Source organism: Balaenoptera musculus, chromosome 20 (assembly GCF_009873245.2).
Source record: "Balaenoptera musculus isolate JJ_BM4_2016_0621 chromosome 20, mBalMus1.pri.v3, whole genome shotgun sequence".
Lineage (NCBI taxonomy): Eukaryota > Metazoa > Chordata > Mammalia > Artiodactyla > Balaenopteridae > Balaenoptera > Balaenoptera musculus.
In genome coordinates, this window is record NC_045804.1 from 20,764,953 (window position 1) to 20,788,994 (window position 24,042).

At 55.0% G+C, this 24,042-nt stretch overlaps 1 protein-coding gene across 4 annotated transcripts in view; it reads right to left on the minus strand.

The window, feature by feature from the left end:
* Positions 1-24,042, minus strand: part of ZNF385C (zinc finger protein 385C) — a 56,286-nt gene that overhangs the window by 20,851 nt on the left and 11,393 nt on the right. For 3 of the 4 annotated variants that reach the window (XM_036835563.1, XM_036835564.1, XM_036835561.1), the window contains exons 1-2: positions 13,887-13,953; positions 9,112-9,363 (exon numbers count right to left, since the gene is read on the minus strand). In XM_036835563.1, coding sequence (XP_036691458.1) covers positions 9,112-9,361 — 250 coding nt within the window. In that variant the 5' untranslated portion in view covers positions 9,362-9,363; positions 13,887-13,953. Of the gene's footprint in view, positions 1-9,111; positions 9,364-13,886; positions 13,954-24,042 lie in introns of those variants that run through there. The other variant, XM_036835562.1, reaches the window with a different exon arrangement.

Genomic DNA, 24,042 nt, shown 5'->3' on the forward strand with positions numbered 1-24,042 from the left:
TCCAAGGGAGAGAATCCGGGGAAACTACGTCCTGCTGTTTTGCCATCACTGGGAAAGATACACACGAAAGAGCACAGGGACACACACCCTGAGGTCCACAGGCATCCACACAGATAGTGACAGGGACAGACACCAAGGCACACACTCACACACATCTCCCCATGGTGAGACCGTCTATGCACACTGATGTGTGCACATACGGAGGTGGTACCCACGCAGAGACAGACAGATACCCCTGCTGGCCAAGGGGCGGGCACAGAGGCCACGCATGAGCATACATGAACACACAGGCAACAGCAACAAAGACACAGATCATATATACCCAGAGGGACAGACACACGAGGGCACGCAGACCCCTACAGATGCACATACAGACAATATAGAACAACAGGCATGCAATGGCACACAACATCACAAAGAGAGGTGCACGTACACCAAGATCCATATACGGAAACACACACACCCCTTACAAAATTAAATGCATCTCACATACACACAAGCTCATGTAGCCAAACCCAGAGTCCCCCTCCCACCCCCGCCTCGAGTCATAGGGGCAGATGGTAGGGTCCTCCCCAAGGCAGGCATGCACGCGCGCTCACACACACACACACACACACACACACACACACACACACCTCAAATAGTAAAGCTGCCGTTTCTATCACAAATAAAACCAAAACTCTGTGAAGAAAGGGAGTCCAGGAGGGAGAGAGAGCCAAAGGCAGGGAATGAGAGGTTGAACCAAGACCCCCAGCTTGCTCACTCCCCGCTAGGATTAGGATTCCTCCCCACATTCTCCAGCGCCCCCAACCCACCCTGGGCTGGCCAGCACTGTGGAGGCATTGACGCTCCAGACTCCCGCCCTCCCTGCACCTGAGGAAGACCCCCGAGCCCAGTCACAAGAGGAACTCTGCTCCCAGCCCCACAGCCTCCAGCCCTTGCCCTTGTGGGAGGGGATCCTCCAAATCCTTAAAGGGTAATGGTTGTTCTTCTCAAAAAGGACCAGGCAACCCCTGTGTGGGGAGGTGAGCCAGGAGACCACGAACAAAGCACGGGGGGCACTGATGTTGACCCCAGCGCCAGCGCGGTGGGTGGACCTCAGTGGGCGCCTGGCTCTCTCCTTCTCTGCTGCATTAACAACTGCCTCTAACCCCCCACCCCTGCTCCTCCAGGCAGCCCCTTAGAGGCAGTTGAAGGTATGATTTGATACAAGGAACCTTTGTAGCGGGCTCCTCGGATGACGCACGCCTGCCCCAAAGTGCAGCAGCCTCATTCCTGCAGGCTGGACCTCCAGATTCCCGACCACTCCTGCCACCCCTGCCCCACCTTTGCTCCCGGCCAGAGTGGGGGCTCCCCCTGCCCATCCTTGAACTTGGGAAAAGGTACCAAGAGTCAGCTGGCTACTGGAGCCTCTAAACAGACAACTCTGGGGGGGCCGACAACCGGAGGAAAAGGATAGGGCAGGCGAGAGGGGAGAGGCCCACCCTCGGCTCGAAGCCCCCTCCCCAACCCCCCGGCTCAGGCGTCCTCAGCACTCACCCAAGAGCATTCTCTGCCTTTGGAGGAACCGCTGAGCGCAGGAGTGAGTGAGGAGCAAATGAAACCCAGCCAGAGAGTGACAGAGGGAAGGGGTGGGAGAGTGGAGGGACAGGCGGGGAGGGTGCGAGGGAGGGGCTCTTGCTTCTGCTAGGAAGCCACGGTTACCGGGCCCTGTCTCCCCTCGCCAGGAAGGCGCTGCCTGTTCCCTGGTTTCCCCATCCCAGCCACCGGTGGAAAGAACAGGGCACTTCTTCCCCGAAGGTATGGGGACAGGGGGAGGGTGTCAGGGGGCCTAGGGCCTCTTATACTGAAGCAAAGAGTTGACCCTGCCCACAGAGGCCTCCAGGGCAGGAGGTGCTTCCAGCCCCTTCTCTGCCTGCCAGAAAATTCTTCTTCTGAACTTTGAAGCCCTGCTTCATTCAGGGCTTGCTGCCGCAGGGGCCCCGTTCTCCTATCTAGCCTTACTTATCCTCTGCCCCCATCCCCTTTTATTTACCTCCTTTTGCTGCAGGGGAAACCGAGGCTCAGAGAGGGGGAAGGGAGCGCAGGTGGCTTGCAGTTCAGTACCTGGACTGCCGGACCTGCTACCTGGGCAATGCCAGGAAGTGGGGAAGGGGTGTTCATCTGATCACCTAGAACTTCTGACACCCCTCATCTGCCCGCACACTTCCCTCCCACCCATCTTTTCTCTTCTGATTTGGCTCCTTCCTCCCCCTCCTCTTCCTGAAACCTGCGGGCTCCTAACTCACCTGAGCACCTGGTGCCGGGAGGGGTGTGGAATGCGGGAGAGGAGACAGCCAAGCCACAGCTGGATCCAGTCTCGCATTCCAAGCCCGGGTCCCAGCGCTAGCCCCCCACCCCCTCAGCATCCTGTCTCCACCAGACAATAACCCATAATCTCTGGAGCAGCCAGTTCTCAAGCTGCAGAGAAGGTCTGGGGAGGGGGTGGCGGTAGCAGCCCCTGAAAACAGGTTTGTTAGGAAGAGGCTCTCGGGGGAGGGAAGGACTTGCTGGTGTGGGGAGAGGAAGGAAACTCAAGCCCAGAGCTAATTAACCCACCCAGCGACACAGACGGAACCTTTGTCTTCTGCGGGGGCAGGGATCTGAGCTAAGCCCCCTAATTTCCATCCAGACAGCCTTGCCTTTCCTGGTGGCCCCTGGGGGGAGGTGCTGATGGTCAGGTTCACATCTGTGAGGGGGTGCTGTCCAGGGAGAGTAAGGGCACCTCCATCACCTGCCACTTAAGGAGAACTGCAAGAGGCACTGGTTAGACCGCAAGAACTTCTTAGTGGCCTTGGGGGAGCCAAGGTGAAACATGCATCCAGAGGCCTCCGGATGGGTTGGGAAGGGCACTGAGGAGGAACTGGAAACCCAGGGAGATACTGAAGCCATGGGGGGACAGGCTGGAGGGCTTCCGGGGCCTCCTGATGGGCCTGAAATTAATCCATCTGTGGGGAGTGGAGGGTGAGGAGCTCATCAAGCCAGTGACTCAGGTGTGACCCAAGCTCAAGGTCTTTGATCTCTGGGGCTCAGAATGCAGCCAGAGGCTTCTGCACTCAAAGACTAGGAGAGGAGATAGAGGGACTGATTAGAACGGGATCTAGGAGAGGTCTGAGGGCGCAGGGCAGGGGACAGCCTCCATCTGCCACTCCGATGCCTTCCCATCCCCAAAGGCACAGGGGTGTCTGGTACAGCTGCAGCCGTCTTTGCCCTGAAATCCAATATAGTCTGACTCCATCTCCGCTTTCTTGTCCCCCTTAGTGTCTACGCTGTGCTCCCCACCCAAGTCCCCTCTGGCCATTTCAGTAAGCCGGAGCTTAAGTCATTTTTGAAATCTCCTTCTCTCCCCTCTGGTGTCATGTTGCAATGGTGGGGGACAGGGGATGCGCCCTGAATTGGGCAGCTGGGTCAGTCCTGCCAAGAGACAGGGGGAGGAACCAGTTGAATTTAGAAGGCTCCCCTCCCTGTCCCTAGCCAGCCTAAGCAGAGTGAAAGATGGCTGGCATCTCCCCATTTTTCAGTTGAGGACACCAAGGCATGGGTTCTGAGCACCTGAATTGCCTGTCCTGGGAGCTGGTCTGCCTGCGCTGGGCCATCCCTCCTCCCCATTCCTGAAACATTAAGGCTCTATCTCTCTTAATGTATGCTGCTCTCCTCAGCAGCAAGGTGGGGAGGGCATGTGAGAGACAGGATTTAGAGTCAGAGATGCTGGGATCTGAACCTGGCTGTGGCCTTAGGCCTGTTGCTTACACTCTCTGAGTTCTAGTATCTCAGTTTCTAAAGTGAGGGCTGAATGCCAATCATCTACGCCCGGGGATGGCTGGGTGAGGAGGGAATGCTGTGCTGCTTGTGGAAGTGCTTTGCAAACAGTTCATCTCCTAAGCACATGCTCATTGGCCCTGGGGGTAGGTCACAGCTCTTTCCCCAAGGTCCAGGTCCAGATGTCCGTCCCCCAAGCCCGGTGCTGGCCCAACATCCACACTAGAGGTTGGAGGTAGGAGGGTTGAGCCAGCAAACCTTTCTCTCTGCAGATGTTCAAGAACTACCTAAAATTGTTTAGGGGTACGTGCACGCGCGCGCCTGTGTGTGTGTGTGTGTGTGTGTGTGACGGTCAATAGGGTCATTGAGTTCAGCCACATTGAGGCGGAGGTTCCTGGGGCCCACACCTCCCATGGGGGGCAGGTTGGGTGAAAGATGGCTCATTCCTGAAGGATGAAAGGGTCTGCTGTGTGGGAGACAGATCAGGAGGAGGGCAGGTGGGGGAATGATCTGGAGGAGGGGCTGGGGAAGGGTGGGGTTCCTGCTGTTTCCCCATCCTGTGCTGTTTCCCCTTCCTAGGTGTTCCGGGCTGACTCATGGGGGGCAGCTGGGTGAGGCTGAGTAAGGAGGCCTCTGACGCAGGCATTGGTGAGGAAGCGCAGAGAGGGGAGAGCCGCCCCCCATGTCTCCCTCCCGCAGACGGCCTCAGGGACAGGATCCTCCAGACAGGATCCCGCCTCACTGCCTGTGACGGCCTGTCACTGTGCAAGGCGCCAGCCCCCCAGACCCCTAATCAGAGTGACAGCTCCAGGAGGCCCCCCAGAAAGGGAGCCTCAAAGGGGCATGACTGGGCCGTCTCACCCCCAGCACCTCAGCGCCCTCCCAGGGAACGGGCGGCCCTCCTGGCTGCCACAGGACGGCGATCTCAGGTGTCCAGGAACAAAGCCGTGTGTTAAGGGCTCCTCACACTTTGCCTCAAGCCTCCTGAAAGTAGATGTGACTCTCTCCATTTCCGGAGGGTGCCCCAGTCAGCCGTGCCCTCAGGGCTCTCTGCTCTGGTCCAGTCTCCTCGAGAGGACTTCCACACGACTGAGGTCCCCACCTCCTCACCCCTGGGGGAAGTTGCTAGCATTGGGCTGCCTCTCCCACCCCCAGCTCCCAGAGGGCCAAGGAGACAGGAGAGTCCATGGAGGGGGGTGGTTTGCTGGGGGGTCATGACCTGAAGTAGATTCAAAGATAACCAGGCCAAGGGACTTCCCTGGCGGTCCAGTGGTTAAGACGCTGTGCTTCCAATGCAGGGGGCACGGGTCTGATCCCTGGTCAGGGAACTATGATCCCACATGCCGCTTGGTGTGGCCAAAAAAAAAAAAAAAAAAAGATAACCAGGCCAATGGAACACAGGTTCTCCTCTGGAGCCCCGGGATTCCAGGGTTCCCAGAAATCTGAGGATGCAACATCCTCGCTCTAGTTACAGCCATCACCCCCCGGCCCACCATGCTCCCACAGTGCCGCTCACTCCTCTTAGCATGGCGGTGGGGAAGGTCTGGCCCCGTGGCTGTCTTTCCCTCCAGACCGTGAATGCCCGGCACTGCTCAGTACAGAATCCCGGCATCCTGCACGGGGCCAGCGCAGGGCTGGAAGGCTGGTGATGCAGGACAGGTGACTGGAGGGCCAGTGACTTAGGAGGTGTTGTTTAACAATCTCGGGGGGGAGCAGTACCGTGTCTCCTGGTGACCCCCCAAAACTACCCTGTACTCGAGGGATAAGGACTGTGAGAAAAGGGAAGCCAAGTGAAGGGGGACCCCATCCCTCTGGGCAGCCTGTCTGTGGCCACCAGTGTCTGGTGCTGTGGTCCTTTTTCTCACACCCCACCTGCTCTCTCCACACTGGGATGGTGGGTGGGGGAGAGAAGGAAGGACCACTGCCAGGAAGGAAGGCCTGAAAAGCCAGAGTTAGAGGAGAGCAGGGGTGGGACCAAGTCCTCTGGTCACAGGAATGGCCTTCCCCACCCACCCCTGCCTCCCTCTCAGCGCCGCCTTTCTGATAACGCAACTGTCCATCACAGCATCCCCTAAGCCAGAGTCATCCTTGGCACCTCCCTTCCCCTCGGCCCCACATCCCATCAGTCACCAAGTCCTGCAGAAAAGACCCCGGAATCTGGTTCCACCATCCTACCCCCTTCCTTCTCATGTACCCCCAAGACTTACCCTTCCCCCTCACCAGAGACCTCCAAAAACACTAACTACTCCTGCTCAAAACACTTCCGTGATGCCTGTCACCTTCAGGACAAAGGCCAGACGCCCAGCCTGGCTTTGAGGACTTTACAGGCAGCCCCTGCTCACCTCCTGCCACGCCAGCCACTTGCCCAGCCCAGCACCGCCTGCTGTTCCTGCAAAGCCATGGCCTCAGGCCTGGGTGCATTTGCTCTAGCTCAGGGGTCCCCAACCCCCGGGTTACTGACTGGTATTGGTCCGTGGCCTGTTAGGAACCAGGCCACATAGCAGGAGATGAGCGGCGGGCTAGCAAGCGAAGCTTCATCTGTATTTACAGCCGCTCCCCATTGCTCGCATTACCACCTGAGCTCCGCCTCCTGTCAGATCAGCGGCAGCGGCATTAGATTCTCATAGGAGCGCGAAGCCTACTGTGAAGTGTGTGTGCGAGGGATCTAGGCTGTGGGCTCCTTATGAGAATCTAACGCCTGATGATCTGAGGCGGAGCTGAGGCTGTGACACTAGCACTGGGGAGCGGCTGCAAATACAGATTATCATTAGCAGAGAGGTTTGACTGCACAGAGACCATAATAAATCAATTGCCTGCAGACTCATATCAAAACCCTATCAGTGAGCGGCAAGTGAAAACAAGCTCAGGGATCCCACTGATTCTGCATTATGGTGAGTTGTATAATTATTTCATTATATATTGCAATGTAATAATAATAGAAATAAAGTGCACAGTAAGTGTAATGCACTTGAATCATTCCAAAACCATTCCCCCAGTCCCCCAGTCCGTGGAAAAATTCTCTTCCATGAAACCGGTCCCTGGTGCCAAAAAGGTTGGGGACCACTGCTCTAGCTGCTCTAGCTGTCTCCCTGCCTGGGAGACAAGATCCACCAAGATCCACCTTCAGTGTCACTTCTCTGAAGCGTTCCCTGACTTCTGTCAATTCACCTCTCCCTCCCACTTCTCAAAGGAGCCCATCCCCACATCTATGAAGCCTGCTGTTATCTTGGACAAACTTGTCTGCATGTAGTTATCTAGACAGTTCTTTCCTGACAGGCAGCTCTGTTGCCTTTTAAAAACACAAATTCCCAGACAAATGCTGTATGTTCTCACTTACATGCAGAATCTAAAAAAACTGAACTCATAGACATAGAGAGTAGAATGGTGGTTGCCAGGGGCTGGTGGTAGGGGAAATGGGGAGATGTCGGCCAAAGGGTACAAAGTCCCAGCTGTAAGATAAATATGATCTAGGGATCTAATGCACAGCACGGTGGCTATAATTAGCAGTACTGCCTTATACGCTTGAAAGTTGTTAAGAAAGTAAATCTTAACTGTTATCTGTACACATACACTCAGAATTATGTGAGGGGATGGAGGTGTTAACTAGCCTTACTGTGGTGATCATTTCACAATATATACATGTATCAAATCATCACACTGTACCCCTTAAATTTACATTTGTTATATGTCAGTAATATCTCAATAAAGCTCAATAAAGAAAAAATACAAAAAAAGATAAAATACAACAAGGTCCTACTGTATAGCACAGGGAAATATACTCAGTATTCAATATTTTGTAACAACCTAAAAGGGAAAAGAATCTGAAAAAGAACATATATATATGTATATATGTATCTGAATCACTGTGCTGTACCCCTGAAACTAACACAACATTGTAAATCAACTCTACTTCGATAGAAAAAAATAAATAAATAAAAATATGAATACCCCCAATCAGCAGCTTGCACATAGTAAGCTGTCTGTAAGTATTTGATGAATTAATGAATGACTTTTGAACACACTCACACACACACACACTCCAGAAACATCCATACAGTTGAATATTTGAACACACTCACACACACACACTCCAGAAACATCCATACAGTTGAATATGCTCTTATCCAGAGTCACATCCTGGGGTCCAGCCCCGAGTGCTCAGGTGGGGAAGATGGTACCAGCCATTAGAGCATTCCCTGCTTTGCTTATGCAGTGACCTCTGCCTGCGAGGTCCCTTCTCCTCTCACCCCTGTTCCAAAGCTCACTGCAGCCCCCCTCCTTCAGGAGGCCTTTCGTGGCACCCCCAGGTAGAATCGCCCTTTCTCCTTTGTACCCCTGGGGGCATGTCCCACGTAGCACCCACAGCACTCATCTGCTTATTTCGTGTCTGTCTCAGCCTAAAAGACAGTTTCAGTCTTGGGGGTCGGTGGGGAGGAGTAAGACTGGAACGTCTCCAGGCCCCAGCACCGCGCGGGGAACACAGAGGGCATCCCATAAACACTCACCCAAACAACAGACAGCCCTCAAGAGGTCAGAGTGTAGCCCTCTGGCAAAGCTACCAACCTGGGCTGCAGGGTTTGTGTGCAGGGCATGCTTCTGGTGGCCGCCCCCAGGAACCAGGCAAAAGTTCCGGCCCTTCCTGCCTCTCACGCTGGGCCTGGTTCTGAACCTGTTTCCCCTGCCGGCCAGCAGCCTGCTGTTCCTGGTCTCTCCCATGACTCCCATGTGCCTGTCAGCTGGAATCATCCTCACGAATCCATTCACCCACTTCGCCCAGAAATCTGCCTTGCAGCCAGCGGCCCTCTTGCAGCCCAACCTCTGCAGAGTCATGCCAGCCAGGGAGAGGCCGAAATCCTGGCCAGGAGTCCAGTGGCCAAAGGGAGAGGGGCTTCTCCCGCCTCTTCCCCTGACCACCTCTCAGCCCTTAGCCGGAGCGTCGTGCACTTCGCTGATCCTGGCCTTCAGAGACCAGAGCAGGAGCCCGGGACGCCCCGTAGGTGAGGCCCTTATCTGGAAAACTATCTGCCAGGGGGCTCCTGGCTGGAGAAATGCTGCTGAGGGGGCCTGGTCCTAAAAGATCCCACAGGGAGAGCCCCAGATCCAGAGGAGGCCTCAGACCTCAGGCCCTGAGAGACCCCATAGAGGGCTGTCCAGATGCAAAAAAAACTTGACGGCATCTGGGGAACTTCAGACTCTAAGACCCCATTGAGGGTACCCCAGACCAAAAGACCCCACAGAGAGAGGCCACAGACCCATAGCCCCTCACAGGGGCCCAGAACCAAATCTGTGGGAGCAGCGCCCCTCCACACTGACCTGGCCCCAGGGGCGTCTTTCCCAAGCTGAGCTGCCGCAGGCGCCTCTGGTGGGCCCGCCCCCCACAGTGCACCTGGGCCTGGGCTGCCGAGTTCAGCTGGATGTTGCAGACGTCGCAGAGGGTGTACGACGGCCGTTTTCTTTCCCGCTTGGGCTTAGGTGGTTCTGGAGGCCGAGGGGGGCACTCAGCAGCTCCAGATCCGGGGGGCTCCTTCTCACCCGGGGGAGATGGGCTCAGTGGCCGCTTCATACCTGGGCAGATCGGGAGACAAGTAAACAAAGGCGAGTGCAATGAATACACAGAAGGAGCAAGAGGGCTTCGGGACCCAGAGATGCCTGTGCCCTGTATCCCAGCTAAAATTCCCTGGCCTTCTGAAAGCCCCAACCCAAGGATGGCAAAAGGGAGCAGAAGGGGGGCTGTTTTAAACAAAGCAGCAGTAAAATGCGGGGATATCTGGAAGAGTGTCAGAAATGGCCACACACTGGGTGGCCGACACCTGAGGGCTCAGAGCAAAGCGCTCAGACGGACAGCGGGGGTCTCAGAAAGCAGGCGACGTGGAGGGAGAGCCAGCAGAGAGGCTAGTGGAGACACTAGCCTGGCCCAAGGCAGGCCAGGAGCTGACAGTGCTGGGACAGGCAGGCCTGTGGTGCCTGCTGGAGATGCAGGAGCTGCCCGCCAGAGGATGACTGCAGAAACCCAACCACCTCGTGCCCAGCGCCGGTGACATTCACAAACGGTGACAGTGTGTGGAGCCATCCCCACCCCTGCCCCACGTGGCTCCCGATGCCCCCTGCTGTTAGGGCAACAGTTGGTGTTTACACGCACGCACGCACACACGCACACACGCACGTGCCCGCGCTGGGCCCTGCAGAGCATGCGCATCACCCCTCCAGGCCCCTCCCCTTCTCCTTTCCAACTCACTTCTCTGAACCTTTCCCACCGGACTTTTCTGCCTCCAACTGGCTCTATTCTGTCCCATGACCTTCCTCAGACTGAACTGGGTTGATTTTCACTTCCTCCCTGAATCTGTGTGCATGCTTCCTGCTTCTGCTTCAGATTGGGTATTTCCCGAGGGCAGGCCTGGTGTCCCCCTCGCCAGGACAGAGAATTCCTGAGGTCAGGGACTGTGTCTCTCGCTCATAGTGGGGGAGCCCCAAGGCTAGGGCCTGAGTGAGGAGTGACTGAGCCCATTTCCCTTGTATGGGCTGAATTATGTCCGGTGACCCCCACCCCGCCCCCCTCCCCACAAATTCATATGTTGAAGTCCTAACTCCTAGTATCTCACAATGTGATTGTATTTGGAGAGAGGGTCTTTAAAGAGGTAATTAAGTTAAGATGAGGTCATTAGGGTGGTCCCTAATCCAATATGGCTGTTGTCCTTATAAGAAGAGGAAATTTTGGGAATTCCCTTGCAGTCCAGTGGTTAGGGCTCCATGCTCTCACTGCCGAGGGCCTGGGTTCGATTCCTGGTTGGGGAATTAAGATCCCACAAGCCGTGTGGCACGGCCAAAAAAAAAAAAATAGAAAAGGAAATTTGGACACAGACATTTACAGAGAGAAGACCATGGGAAGACACAGGGAGAAGGCCATCTGCAAGCAAAAGAACAAGGCCTTAGAAGAAACCAACTCTGCCTACACCTTGAGCCCAAACTTCTATCCTCCAGAATTGGGAGAAAACAAATTTTTGGTATTTAAGCCACTCAGTCTGTGGTTCTTCGTTACGGCAGCCTAAGCGAACCAATACATCCTCCTAAAAGGCATTTCCTGTGTCTTTAGACTTGTGTTCATTTTGCAAATTAGACCCAGTGAAGTCAAGTGATGCCATAACGTTCCCATAAGGCCACACGTCTAGTAGTGGAGCCCACATCTGAACAAAGAAAATTAATTTCTCAAGTTCACAGCCAAGAACCTTGCCTGCAGTCCCTGGACCCCACCCCCTGCTCTTAGTAAGCTGCTTGTCACTTTTGCAGGCAATGTTCCCACAAAATGGGCTGTCATGACGTGTGTGGGGACTGTGAGTGAATGGAACAGAGGGGCACAGTAATTAAGAGCACGAGCTCTGGGACTTCCCTGGTGGCGCAGTGGTTAAGAATCCGCCTACCAATGCAGGGAACACGGGTTCGAGCCCTGGTCTGGGAATATCCCACATGCCACAGGGCAACTAAGCCCATACGCCACAACTACTGAGCCCGCGAGCCACAACTACTGAGCCCACGCACCACAGCTACTGAAGCCCACACGCCTAGAGCCCGTGCTCCGCAACGAGAAGCCACTGCAATGAGAAGCCTGCGCACCACAACAAAGAGTAGCCCCCGCTCACCACAACTAGAGAAAGCCTGCGTGTAGCAACGAAGACCCAATGCAGCCAAAAATTTTAAAAAATAAAATAAAAAAAAAGAGCACGAGCTCTATATTAACCCCCACCTGGTTTCAAATCTCAGCTCTGTCACTTACTGGTTGTGTGACCTGAGCCTCAGTCCTCTCATCTGTATATCTATAAAATGGGGGAGATGAGGAACAGTTCCCAAGTCATAAGGGCATTGTGAGGATTAGACAAGTTCATCTATGTAAAACGCCTCTCAGGGTCCTATAAACGTCAGCACGTGGGAGTCATGGGAGAGACCAGGAACAGCAGGCTGCTGGCCGGCAGGGGAAACGGGTTATGAACCAGGCCCAGCGTGAGAGGCAGGAAGGGCCGGAACTTCTGCCTGGTTCCCGGGGGCGGCCACCAGAAGCATGCCCTGCAGACGCCCACCTGGGCAACAGGACCTGTCCCAAATAAGGAAAGGCATATGCCCTGTCCCACTCCCACCCTATAGAAGGAAGGTATATGTGCCTCGACCAATCAGTAAAGGAAATTTTCACCTCGGACCATTCTTTTGTTTTCTGGCTATAAAAACTGATCAATAGCACATGTTCGGGCTCGACTCTCCCAAACTACTAGGAAGTCGGCCCACTGTACTGGCAGTGACCCTTCCCTCTGATAAATTCTATCTTCTTTACGTTCTGCCTTGTGTCTGCAAATTCTTTTCCAACCCGTGTTCGGACCACGACAGCATGGAACAGACTTCCTTACAGCCCTCAGAAGGAACCAACCCTGATGACACTGATTTTAGACTTCCAGCCTCCAGAACTGTGAGACAAGACATTTCTCTTGTTTAGGCCACCTGGTTTGTAGTGCTTTGTTATGGCAGTCCTAGAAAACGAATACACTATGGATCTGACCCTTGTGCCGTCCTAGGTGCCTGGTGACTTAAGGAACCCTGGCACTGTGCCTGGTGGTTTGGCTGGGCTGCAGTACGAGAGATAGCCTCCAGGTGGCGCAGGGAGCATCTAGCGGGAAGATAAGAGGTGGAACTCGGTACCCCACCCGGCAGGGCGGACCCCACACCTCCACACTCCTGAGACAACTAGGTTGCCCCTCCGAGCCATGCCAAACTCCTGGGCACCATGTCTGGGGTCCAGGAGACAGCTCTGCCCACGGAGGGCACACTGGAAAGTCACTCCATCACCTTGTGAGACTCTACATCCTCTCACCTCTAGATGGAGGTCATCACAGCTATTCTCCTGCCTTTACAAGTCTTCCCCCACTCTCCCAGCAGGAAAGAGGAGCAGGAAGAAAGTACCAGGTACGAGTATTGGGAGGTGGGTCCAACCAGCCAGGGGGAAGAGGCTTCAGGGGAATGAGATTTTCCTGGCCATGCCCAGGAGAGCTGCCTGCTCCACCAGCAAGGGGACAGGGGTATTTTGAAATCTCAGTGCAACTTATGACAGGCAGGCCCAGGACATGGCCCAAGAGAGCAGACAAATATCTGCCATGGGGCTGATTAAACCCCTGTGATATACAGCCTCTGAGCTCACAGGGCCCTCCTGGATTCCAGGGCTAATTGTGTCCCCCTAGCCAGGCTGCTGGGCCTGCTGCAGCCTGCCCTGCTTAACCCCGGCTTCACAGCTGTCCTCTCGGGAGCTCCACCACTCCAGCTCAGCTAAGCCTCCCAGCAAGAAAATGTGGAGGGGTGGGCAATTTTTAGGGCACACACAGGTCGGTCTAACCCTTGCTGTGGGCATCAAGAGGCCAGTACACCCCCTGCGGGCCCCTATTCAGAACCAGCATGACTCACCCTCGCTGGACCCACATTTGGCTAGGACACACTGTCTTTAACAGAAGAGGAAATCGAGTCCCAGAGCAGGGGAGGGGACTTGCTTCAAAGTACATGGACAGGCAGTACAAGAACTGCTTCTGGAAGCTTCCCTGCTTCCCTCTCTACCACTCAGCTGCCCAGACCACCTCTTCTTTATCATTACACCCCTGTTTACTGAGAGCTTACTGTGTGCCAGGCGCTTTACACACAGGATCTCTTTTAAACTGCACAACCCCATGAGGTGGGCACCATTATTGACCTATTATCCCACTTCATAGATCAGAGAACAAGCATGGAGAGGTTTCATGGCCCTGTCCCACCTCTCCTTAAAGCCTGCCAAGTCCTGATCTGAACTGCTGGGTGGGAAGCGGGGCTACGGATACAGAGAAGGGCTTCTGGGGAGGCTCAGGGCTGCCCAGCCCCTACCTGGCAGGCAGGGAGGTGCCACACCCTGGGCAGGGAGAGTGGGGGCCAGAGCCAGAGAGGCTGGGAGGAAGGGGTGTGAAGACAGGGGGAGAATTGAACTTAACTTGGGAAAAGACCAGGTGAAAGCAGAGAAAAAGAGCATGCGTGTACCCAGGTGTCTGTCTGTGATTTACACAGGAAGCGGGTAAAGCTCCCTCTGTTCTCACCTTCCCTGAGAGATGGGCTGAGGCTGCGGCAGCGAGGGTGGGGTTGGGCCAGGGAGGGAGCCACCCATTGAAGACAGGCTCAAAGCAGCGCTGGAGAGTCGATGGAGGCCAGGGTTGCTGTCTGCCTGTCTGTCTGTGTGTCCATCCATATGGAGCTAGAGGGGGTTGGAAAGGAGCACTCAGGCAGGCCCCAGGGCCCATTTCCATCCCTTCTTCCTGGGTGACAGTGGACTTCAGGGCCCCAGGTTTCTTTTTTTCTTTTTCTTGTTTTGGCTGCATTGGGTCTTTGTTGCTGCGCGGGCTTTCTCTAGTTGCACGAGCGGGGCGGGGGGGGGGCTACTCTTCGTTGTGGTATGCGGGCTTCTCACCGCGGTGGCCTCTCTTGTTGCCGAGCACGGGCTCTAGGCGTGCGGGCTTCAGTAGTTGTGGCTCGCGGGCCCCAGAGCACAGGCTCAGTAGTTGTAGCGCCCGGGCTCCGTTGCTCCGCGGCATGTGGGATCCTCCTGGACCAGGGCTCCAACCCGTGTCCCCCTGCATTGGCAGGCGGATTCTCAACCACTGCGCCACCAGAGAAGCCCCTCTTTTTTTCTTTTTAATTTATTTGGTTGCGCCGGGTCTTCGTTGCAGCACGCGGGCTCCTTAGTTGTGGCATTCGAACTCTTAGTTGTGGCATGCACGTGGGATCTAGTTCCCTGACCAGGGATTGAACCTGGGCCCCTTGCACCAGGAGCGCGGAGTCTTAACCACTGCACCACCAGGGAAGTCCCAGGGCCCCAGGTTTCAGTGGAGTCCTCGGGCACTGCAGTGGGGTGGGATTCTCTGACTGCACTATCCAAAGAGGGGTGGATAGAAAGAACTCTGGAGGCCGTAAGTGCAGAGCGGGGAGTTGTTTCAGCCGCAGCCTGGGGAAGGGTGTCCTCGGGAAAGCGCTGCTTTTGCCAGAGGGCTAATGGGCGAGGAAGGTTCTAGGCCTGTCTCCAGCCTTTGGCAGGGCATGAAGGGCTCCCTCACCAAACCCTTAATGAGCCCAACTACACTCCGGTATTTTCCCCCAGGTCTGTCAATATCTACCCTCCTGCCTCCCTGAGCCAGGTCCTAGGCCCTGCCTCTGAGAAGGGAGCCTGGCTGACCGGCCAACCTTGGGCCAGTCCCTGCCCCTCTGGGCTTCAGTTCCCCTTCTTTAAAGAGAGAGGGTGGGGCTGGGCTAATCTCTTAGGTCCTTTGCAGGCGGGCAGTGGCAACACAGAGCAGCTGCCTCTAAGGTTGGGGTGGGAGAGGGGAAGCCAAGTTGTCTTTGTCTGTTTCAGCCGCCAGAGAAAGGTGGGGTGGGGATAGAGAAAGAACTGCCCCACGGCGCGTGTCCATTGCCTTCTGGGCACTGTATAGACAGCACCTCCGTTAACCCTCCTAACAGCCCTGTGAGGCTTTACAAATGAGGAAACTGAGGCTCACAGTCGAAAAGAGAGGCAGCTGAAAAGGGTCAGTTCTGTACCATCCTATGATGCAGGGGCAGGGGGTGCACACCGTGGTGGCCCCCATCCCCATCACTCACAGGGTCACGAGCAGGAGTGTGGGATCGTGCCTGGAAGAAGAGAGGCCACATCCGTTCTCGTCCTGATGGAGTGTGAGCCCTCCTGGGCCTGGCTGCCCCCTCAGTGTCCCCAAGGAGCCACCACTGAGCGTTTTGGTCTCTCTTTCCTGCCACTTCTACTCTCCCAAGGCTGACACTTTGCAGGGTGAGGAAGGGCAATAACCCACCTCAGTTGTGTGGCCACCATAGAGCGGCACCCACCATGGGATGGCCCAGAGAGCTGGGGTCTCTCAAGACTCACACCCAAGACTCCCCAAAGGAGTCAGAGACCCCCACCTAGAGGAGTGGGATGGCCCGAGTGGGGGCAGCCCCGGCAACCCCCAACCCACACGTCCCTGCTTTGCCAGAACAGGAGGCCCTGGGGCTGGGCAACAGCTGGTCCAGGTGTCCGGTGCGGTGAGGTGGGGATCCATTGGGCAAACCAAGACAGCCATGTCTGTCTTCCCACCCGAAGTGATGACAGAGGAAGCTGGTCACCTCTCCCTGGGGAGACTACTGGGTGCTGGGGATTTCAAGGGGGAGCTGGCTAAGAGGTGCTGAAAGTCAACACTCCAGCTGCAAGGATGGGAGAGAGGGGGCATGGGAGGTGACGGAGAGCGATGGTCCAGAGATGAGGTCACCATCCCCCCCGACCCTCTCCTCCCCCAATCTGTCCTCACCCCCTATTGGCTGGGAGTCCCAGAGGGCCTCCTTCCCTCCTGACACCCCTAGAGATAAGGGCTGCCTCTCCTGGACACTGAGACTCCCCTGAAAGACCCTCAGGACACCCTCAGGAAGGAAGTCCTTCTTGCGATCTAAGCTGCATCCCTCCTTGCAGGGTCCACAGTGGCAACACAGAACAGCTGCCTCTAAGGTGGGGGTGGGGGAGGGGGTATGAGCCTCAGTATCCCCTGTTCTAGCCTCTGCTGCCAGGCAAGGCCTAGGAACCTTACTTGTTGTGCAGGAGACCCTCCACACCGCCTGCCCAGGACGCTGGCACAGCTCAGCCTCATCCACCGCCTGCTCACCCAGCACAACTCCCCATAGATTGACCAGTGGCTCCCCCAATCCGTGCTCTCCATCGTGACTGTCCCACGATGGGGAGCACTTCCCTATCAGCACTTCCAAGTTGGGGCTGAGTGAATGCGTCCTGAGAGCCAGAGGAAGGAGGGTTGAGACGTCCTAGGACTGTCTGAGAGTTGTGGGTGGGAGATAGAATCCCGCCTCCCCCTTGGACCACGAGGGCCAACCTCTGCCCCTGACCCTGACAGAGAGGAAGCATTCTGCTTGAAGGGGGAGGGGCGGGCAGGAAGGCCTCCAAAGACGTTGAATGACAGGGATGGGACCCCGGGGTGGAGAGCATACTCTTTGCACCCCTGCCCCAAAAGACAACAGATCTCCCATCCCCCACCCCTTCCATTCTATTCTATCCCAGGGGCTGATAAGGGGGTGTTGATATTTGGAGTCTCTAAACAACTTAGACGAAGAAGGTAGGTTATTTGGTCGAGCCCCCTGTCTGCAGAGAATGGTCCCCTCCTTACGATGAGAGTCTCACCGTCTCTGCCCCGTGGTCCCCAGCCTCCCTCCCCCTACCTCCTGGGAGCTGGAAGTCCTTCTGGCCATCACCCTTGTCCCCGCTCCCAACCTCTGTTTCCGGTTAAGTCGTGATTCTTGTCTCCCACCTTCCCCCAACACAAGGCGGGGCAGGGTCCTCGCCGCTGCCACCAGCCCTACAGAGACACCAAAATCGCCACCCCGCGCGCGAGCCCCCTCGGGCGCTCAGCCCCAGCGGCGCGTCGCTCCCGGATGGGGAGCCAGGAGTGCGGTCCCACGGCCCGCGCCCGCGCCTCCCTGAAGGGCGCTCCCAACCGGAGCGGGGCCACATCCAGCCGCCCGCGGCCACCCGGGGCGATCTGGATTCTCGGCTCCCAGAGGTGCGCGGCGGGTGAGTCCCGGGCCCCCGCGTCCCGGGGCAGCCGCCGAGTCTCTGGAGCCCGCCCCTGGGCGGCCCGCGGGAAGCAGGTGCCAGGAGCCGCGCCGCCCCGAACGGAGGGCAGGCGAGCAGGCTGGGAGAGGGGCTGCTCCCCTCGATGGGGCTCCCCAGGAAGGAGAGGAGGGGAGACGCAGGGGGTCTCCTGGTGGCGGGCCTGGGCCCATGGGGGAGTATCCTCCCTACCCCTGGCTGGCCAGTCCTGAGTGCTCCTCGCCTTCCGAGGAGTCCCAGAGCTTAGGGGAGGGGACCCCAAAGTGGCCACCTCCCAGTGGCCTGCTGTGACCTTCCCTACCCCTTTGTAAACCAGCCCCTCTTCTCGGGGGAAGTTCAGGGAGAAGGAGGAAGCTGACATTCATGGAGCACCTCCTGGGTGCCAGGAAGGATGGCACTCAATCCTCATAACAACTCAGCCCAGATTGGTTTGATTCCTATTTTACAGACCAGGAGATGAAAGATTGGAGATGTTAAGTAACTGGCCCAAAGTCACTCAGGAAGTGAGCACCGAAAGGGAGACTCCAGGTTGCCCCGAGGTCAGAGCATCAAACCAGGCCAGTGCGCCCGCTGGGGAAATGTCACCGGTGTGTGCGGCTGGGAGACATTTCTGATTCTTCCCAGGGAATCAGTGCACTGGGTCTGGCCTGCATCAGGGCACAAGGCAGGAGTATGAAGCCAAGCAGAGGAGGGCAGGAGGCAGGGGCCAGTGGCATAACCTCCTAACAGCACCTGCCATCATTCCACTATTGGGGAGTCCCCCCAAAAGGGGATAGGAATGGCTCATGTATCTAAAGAAGATGTACCACTGCTGCTCACCCCACCTCATGCTCCGGGCAGGCTTCATGTGAAAGAGACCTTCCAGAGAGGAGGTCCCCCTGTGGGGAGCCCTGGAGATGCCGTGCCCGCTCCCTCCCAGCACTTCTGGTTCTCACACCCACCAACTCACTCCTGTCTTGAGGCCTCTGCTGCTCCCTCAGCCTGGAACTGATCTTCACAGGGCTGTTTCCTTGTCCCTCAGGCCTCAACTCCAATATCACCTCCCCAGGACCCCATTTCCCCAGCCCCATTATTCTTTATCCCAGCCCCTGGTTAATTTCCCTCTTAGCACATCTCCCAGGATGTAATGCTTTTGCCTGTCTCCCTCATGGGGGCAGGGCCTTTATTTCCCAGATATTGGAAGCACCAGTACAAAGCTTGATGCGTACCTAATAAATGCTCCATGTAAAGAGTTGTTGAATGAATGCATGAATTCATTTCCACTCTAAGAGTCAATCCACATTAAAGTGTACACTTTAAATGGGCGAATTGGGCTTCCCTGGTGGCACAGTGGTTAAGAATCCGCCTGCCAATGCAGGGGACACGGGTTCGAGCCCTGGTCCAGGAAGATCCACATGCCGCAGGGCAACTAAGCCCGTGCGCCACAACTACTGAAGCCCCCACGCCTAGAGCCCATGCTCCGCAACAAGAGAAGCCACTGCAATGAGAAGCCCGCGCACCGCAATGAAGAGTAGCCCCCGCTCACCGCAACTAGAGAAAGCCTGCGCCCAGCAACGAAGACCCAACACAGCCAAAAATAAATAAAAAAATTTTTTAAATGGGCGAATTGTAAGCTATGTGACATATCTCAATAAAGTGGTTACTCAAAAATCAATCAGTGCAGGGTGGGGCTGACAGCCATGGTCCACCACGGGTACCTCGCCATCCCCCAGCACATCCACCCTCTAACTTGATCCAGTCACATCTCTCTCCGACACAGTCCACATCCTGTGTCTGTCCATGGGGAACTGCAGTTGCTCAGACTTGGAAGGGATCTTAGCGGTCATCCTGTCCCTTTTGTAACTTGTCCCTGACAGGTTACCCTCTGGCCTCTGCTTGACTATACTGATGACTCACTCTCTCACAACACAGCCTGTTCCATTGATGGATGGTTCTCAAGGATAGAAAGCTCATCAATATGGGGTCTGAAAGTTGCTTTCCTGTAATGCTTATGCAAGGGTTCTAGAGCTGCTCTCTGGTAATGTAGAAAAAGCCCACCCCAACTTCCACAGCCTGCCGAAGACGGCTGGCAGCCTCTTCCTCAGGGGTCTCTTCTCCCAGCAAAATAGACCAATTTCCCTCAACTATTCTTTCCCTTACATGGCCACCTCCTCCAGGAAGCCCCTCCTACATGCTCCTAGGGCATCTTGTATGGGCCCTAACACTGCACTTATCATACTGTATTGAACTGTGTCCCCCAAACCCTGCCCCAGCCATCCCGCTGTGCTGAATAGGCTAGTTCTGGGCCTTTCCTCATTCCCTTCTGCTCAGTCCCTTGCATGGTGATCCAGTGACCTGAACTGCACAACTCAATAAAAATTTGTCTCCAGAGGTTTTATGACCCCACTCATATCCCTCTTAAACTTATTTAGGCTTCCAATGTCCTGCTTAGAACAGAGCAAAGGAGATAACCACCTCCCCCATCCTCCATCCTGTCCTCTATTAATGCTGCCCAGCCCTTACCTTTTCTGCCCTCCTGAGTCAGCTCTATATAGAGCTGAGGGAACCTCCCATGTCTATTTTCACGTGATATGTTGGCAAGCTCAGCCTCCCCATCTCGTTGCCCAGAGCGTGATTTCTTGAACTATGAGCACCAGACCTTTTGTTTGGGCTTGCTGGCTCTCCCGTTCTGCCCAGCCTGATGAAATCATTCAGCAGGACCACAACTGCCAGCTTAGTGCCACCACAAAGACGTGGCTTCACCTAGATACACAGGGATAACACGCCCTTGAACTCCAACCCTGCACACAAACAAAACACTGCTCTTAGCTGTGAGCCTTCTGCCTTCCAGACCCTTCCCACAGCTTTATCGATCCATTGTATCCTCCCAAATAGCCTTGAAAAGTCAGTATTCCTCTCCTCACTTTAAAGATAAGGAAAGGGAAGCTCTGAGAGGTTAGTTTACCTGCCCGAGGTCATACAGCTAGAAAGGGTTGAAGTTGAACCCCATCTGGTGGACTCTAAACTCTAGGGCCTCTTTCCTCTATGTAATGGTGCCTCTAAAGTCCTTATCCCAATACACCCGGACTTTTTTCCTATAAAGGTGGGTGAGGAGGAAGAAAACCCAGAAAACCTCTTCTTAGTCATGAGAGCTGGAGGTGCCAGGTGGTGCTGGTGCTCCCTTTCCCACCTATCACTCATCCAAGGAGGGACTCAGGCCCCTAGTTATTGCCCTCCCCCTCCAATGCCACCAGAAAAATGACCCTTAGTCTAAATAAAGCTACTGAGTCTCTAGTTGGGCCACTCAGTTCTCCCTGCTGCTCAGTCTCATCCCATTATCTCTTCTTCCTCTGTTTTGTCTGTGATGAATCCCCAGCCCTAGAACAGTGCCTGGCACACCAAATGCAACCAACACACATTGCTGGCTTTGAGGAATGAACCAACTCTCACCGTGGGCACAAAAAATGGATCGGGTTCCTTGCTCTGGCTGTGTGGGCTGAGGCAAGTTACTTTCCCTCTCTGAGCTTCAGTTTCCTTATCTGTAAAACAGGACAATTAACACGTAATAGGACTTCCCTGGTGGCGCAGTGGTTAAGAATCCGCCTGCCAATGCAGGGGACACGGGTTCGAGCCCTGGTCCGGGAAGATCCCACATGCCGCGGAACAACTCAGCCCACGTGCCACAACTACTGAGCCTGCGCTCTAGAGCCCGCGAGCCACAACTACTGAAGCCCATGCGCCTAGAGCCCGTGCTCTGCAACAAGAGAAGCCACCGCAATGAGAAGCCTGCACACGGCAACGAAGAGTAGCCCCCGCTCACCGCAACTAGAGAAATCCCGCACGCAGCAACAAGACCCAACGCAGCCAAAAATAAATAAATAAATTTATTAAAAAAAAATTTTTTTTTAAAAGAAAGGAAAAAAGAACACATAATAACATGGCAGAGGGTGATGTAAGATCATCCCTGCAGAGTGCCTGACATAATATGTGCCCAATTAATAAAACGGGTATCATTAATGAGGTGTTATGGTCCCTGCTTTAGAGACGGGGCGCCGGGGCTCAGAGAGGTGAAGGGACTTAAGTAACACACACAAGCTGTTATCCCCAGCTTGGAAGTGGCCCATACAGAATGGGAGCCCGGTATGTCTGGCCTTAAGGCTGTGCCCTTTTCCCTGCACCACAGGGCCTTCCCTGAGTGCTCAATAAATATAATCCCTATCACAAAGATAGGAGATGGTTATACTAATCATTCTTACTAATAACACCAAGGGCCCCAGCTGAGGCAAAGCCTGTAGCAAAGGGGCTCAGGAGAGGAGCCAAAGACCCCTGCCCAGCCAGCAGCTCTTGTTCTGCTCATGGCCCCACCTGGGGTTGGGGGTGCAGAGTAATTCTAGGCCCCTGTGTTCCAGGAAGGCGGGGGAAGCCCCAACCTCAGGTGGGCCTGCCCTGTCCATCATGGGTCCTTTCCGTTCCCACTGAAAGGGCAGAATCACTAATGGCTGAGAGCCCTCCCCCCACGGGGCCAGGCTTTTGCCTCCTAAAATAGCCCAGAGCCACCATGTGCCCAGGGCGTCGCCCACTTGTTGCAAATCCCTCTGAAATTAAATCCCCATCCTGCCCCAAGCAGGACGGCACCACCTCCTGCCACCGCTGGGCTCTGTGGCTGGCCGGGCTCCCCCCAGTGGAAGCCGGGACAGTTGTCCTTCACGGTGACCGAGACATAAATCCCCAACTAATGAGACAGGCGCTGGGAACACAGAACCAGACACCGTGCTAATTGGTTTACTTCTGGGCAGGCGTGATGTGGTGACAACAGCCACAGGCCTCGGTTTCCCAGCCGGGAAGATGGGGTGGGGAGATGTGATGACCTTCTGGGTCCCTGAGTTTCTGTGTCCTCTGACTGGCTTCACACCCAGACTCGCCAGCAGTTCCTTCCTAGAACATCAACTTCTTAGACGTAGAAGGGAAGGATTGGGATCCCCTGGTCCAGGTCTTGAAGTAGGGAGGCCCAAATCATGCCTACCATGATCTAAAAATACCTCTTTCCACTAAAAACAAAAACAAAACAAAACACAAAACCAAAAGTCTCAGCCACCTCAACATGCATGAGGATGGGGGTGGGGAGGCGGGGAGGGCCCAGCACAGTCTCCCTGCTCCTCATGCATGGTCGGTAGTGGATTCTTGGACGGGCAAGAGGTCCTCAGTTTTCAGTAATCAGGATGAGATTATCACATTAAACTTTAAAAGTCTTTGCTCAAAAAGAAGCAGCAGCGTGAAGTAAGTCAGAAAGAGAAAAACAAATATCATATATTAACGCATGTATGTTGAATCTAGAAAAGTGGTACAGATGAACCGGTTTGCAAGGCAGAAATAGAGACACAGATGTAGAGAACAAATGTATAGACACCAAGGGGGGAACGTGGCGGGCGGTGGTGGTGGTAGTGTGATGAACTGGGAGATTGGGATTGACATATATACACTAATACATATAAAATAGATAACTAATAAGAACCTGCTGTATAAAAAATAAATAAATAAAATAAAACAAACAAACGATAAAAAGAAGCAGCAGCAGCTGACACCTTCGACTCCCCCGACTTTGGCACCATCACCCTCTCCTGGAAACATGGCCAGATGAGCTCCAAATACAGATAGGCCACATGGAGGCTCCATCGCACTGGCTTACAGGCAGTGGGATGGACAGGATGACCTTTCCAGGCCTGGGCTGCTTCTGAGTTGTGGTGAGATGGAAGGGGGAGGAGCCAGGGGAGGGGATAAGTGTGTGTCTGTGAAAGTAATTTGGGGGATTCTCATGAGAACTGGAGTTAGTTGGAATCAGGGAAACATGCATTTAAGTACAACTCTGCCACTTACTGACCTGTGACTGGGAACACGGCCCTTTTCCCCACACCTCAGTTTCCTGATCTGTGAAATGGGGATAACAATAACAATAACTAATAATAACTCCCCTAACCCAAGGCTGGCAGCTAAGAAGATTAAATAAGATAACAAATAGAAAATACCCTGCAGGCTATAAAGAGCCATTGTGATGTGAGGGGATGACATTGTTAGTTAAAGCAGGAGGGACAGTGGTAAGACTGCAGAAAGAACTTCCTCACAGCTGTGCAATGGAAACTAATGGGGCAAAAGAGAGGGAAGACACACGGGCCTGGGCAGAGCCCCCAAAACCTCACCAACGATCCCCTTTCCCAACACAGGGTGCCCTTCCCCATATCCAGACTAGACCCCTCCCCTCCTGCCTATCATCTTGCCTCACAAGGCTATCAGCCCGTCCCCAGGCTTTCCCAGCCCAGAGCTATATCCAACTTGTGTTTGTTACCAATGCAATGGAAATTATTTCAACCTCCTCACTCAGCTTGGCAAAGCTGCCTGTGTTGTGTAGGAGAGGCCGAAGCTGGAGGAGAGGAGGCTGGCAACTGGCGTGTCCACAGCAGGGGTAGCCCCCTCCCCAGAATATTCATTGCAAAAGCAGCAGTCTAGAAGGCAGTCAGCTTACTGGGGGGACTTCCCCGTACTGCCCCATGGAAGAGAAGGAAAGGCTGAGGGCCCAGGGGTCCTCACTGGGACCTTGGCTACCTTCCCTCTTACTTAAAGAGCTGCAT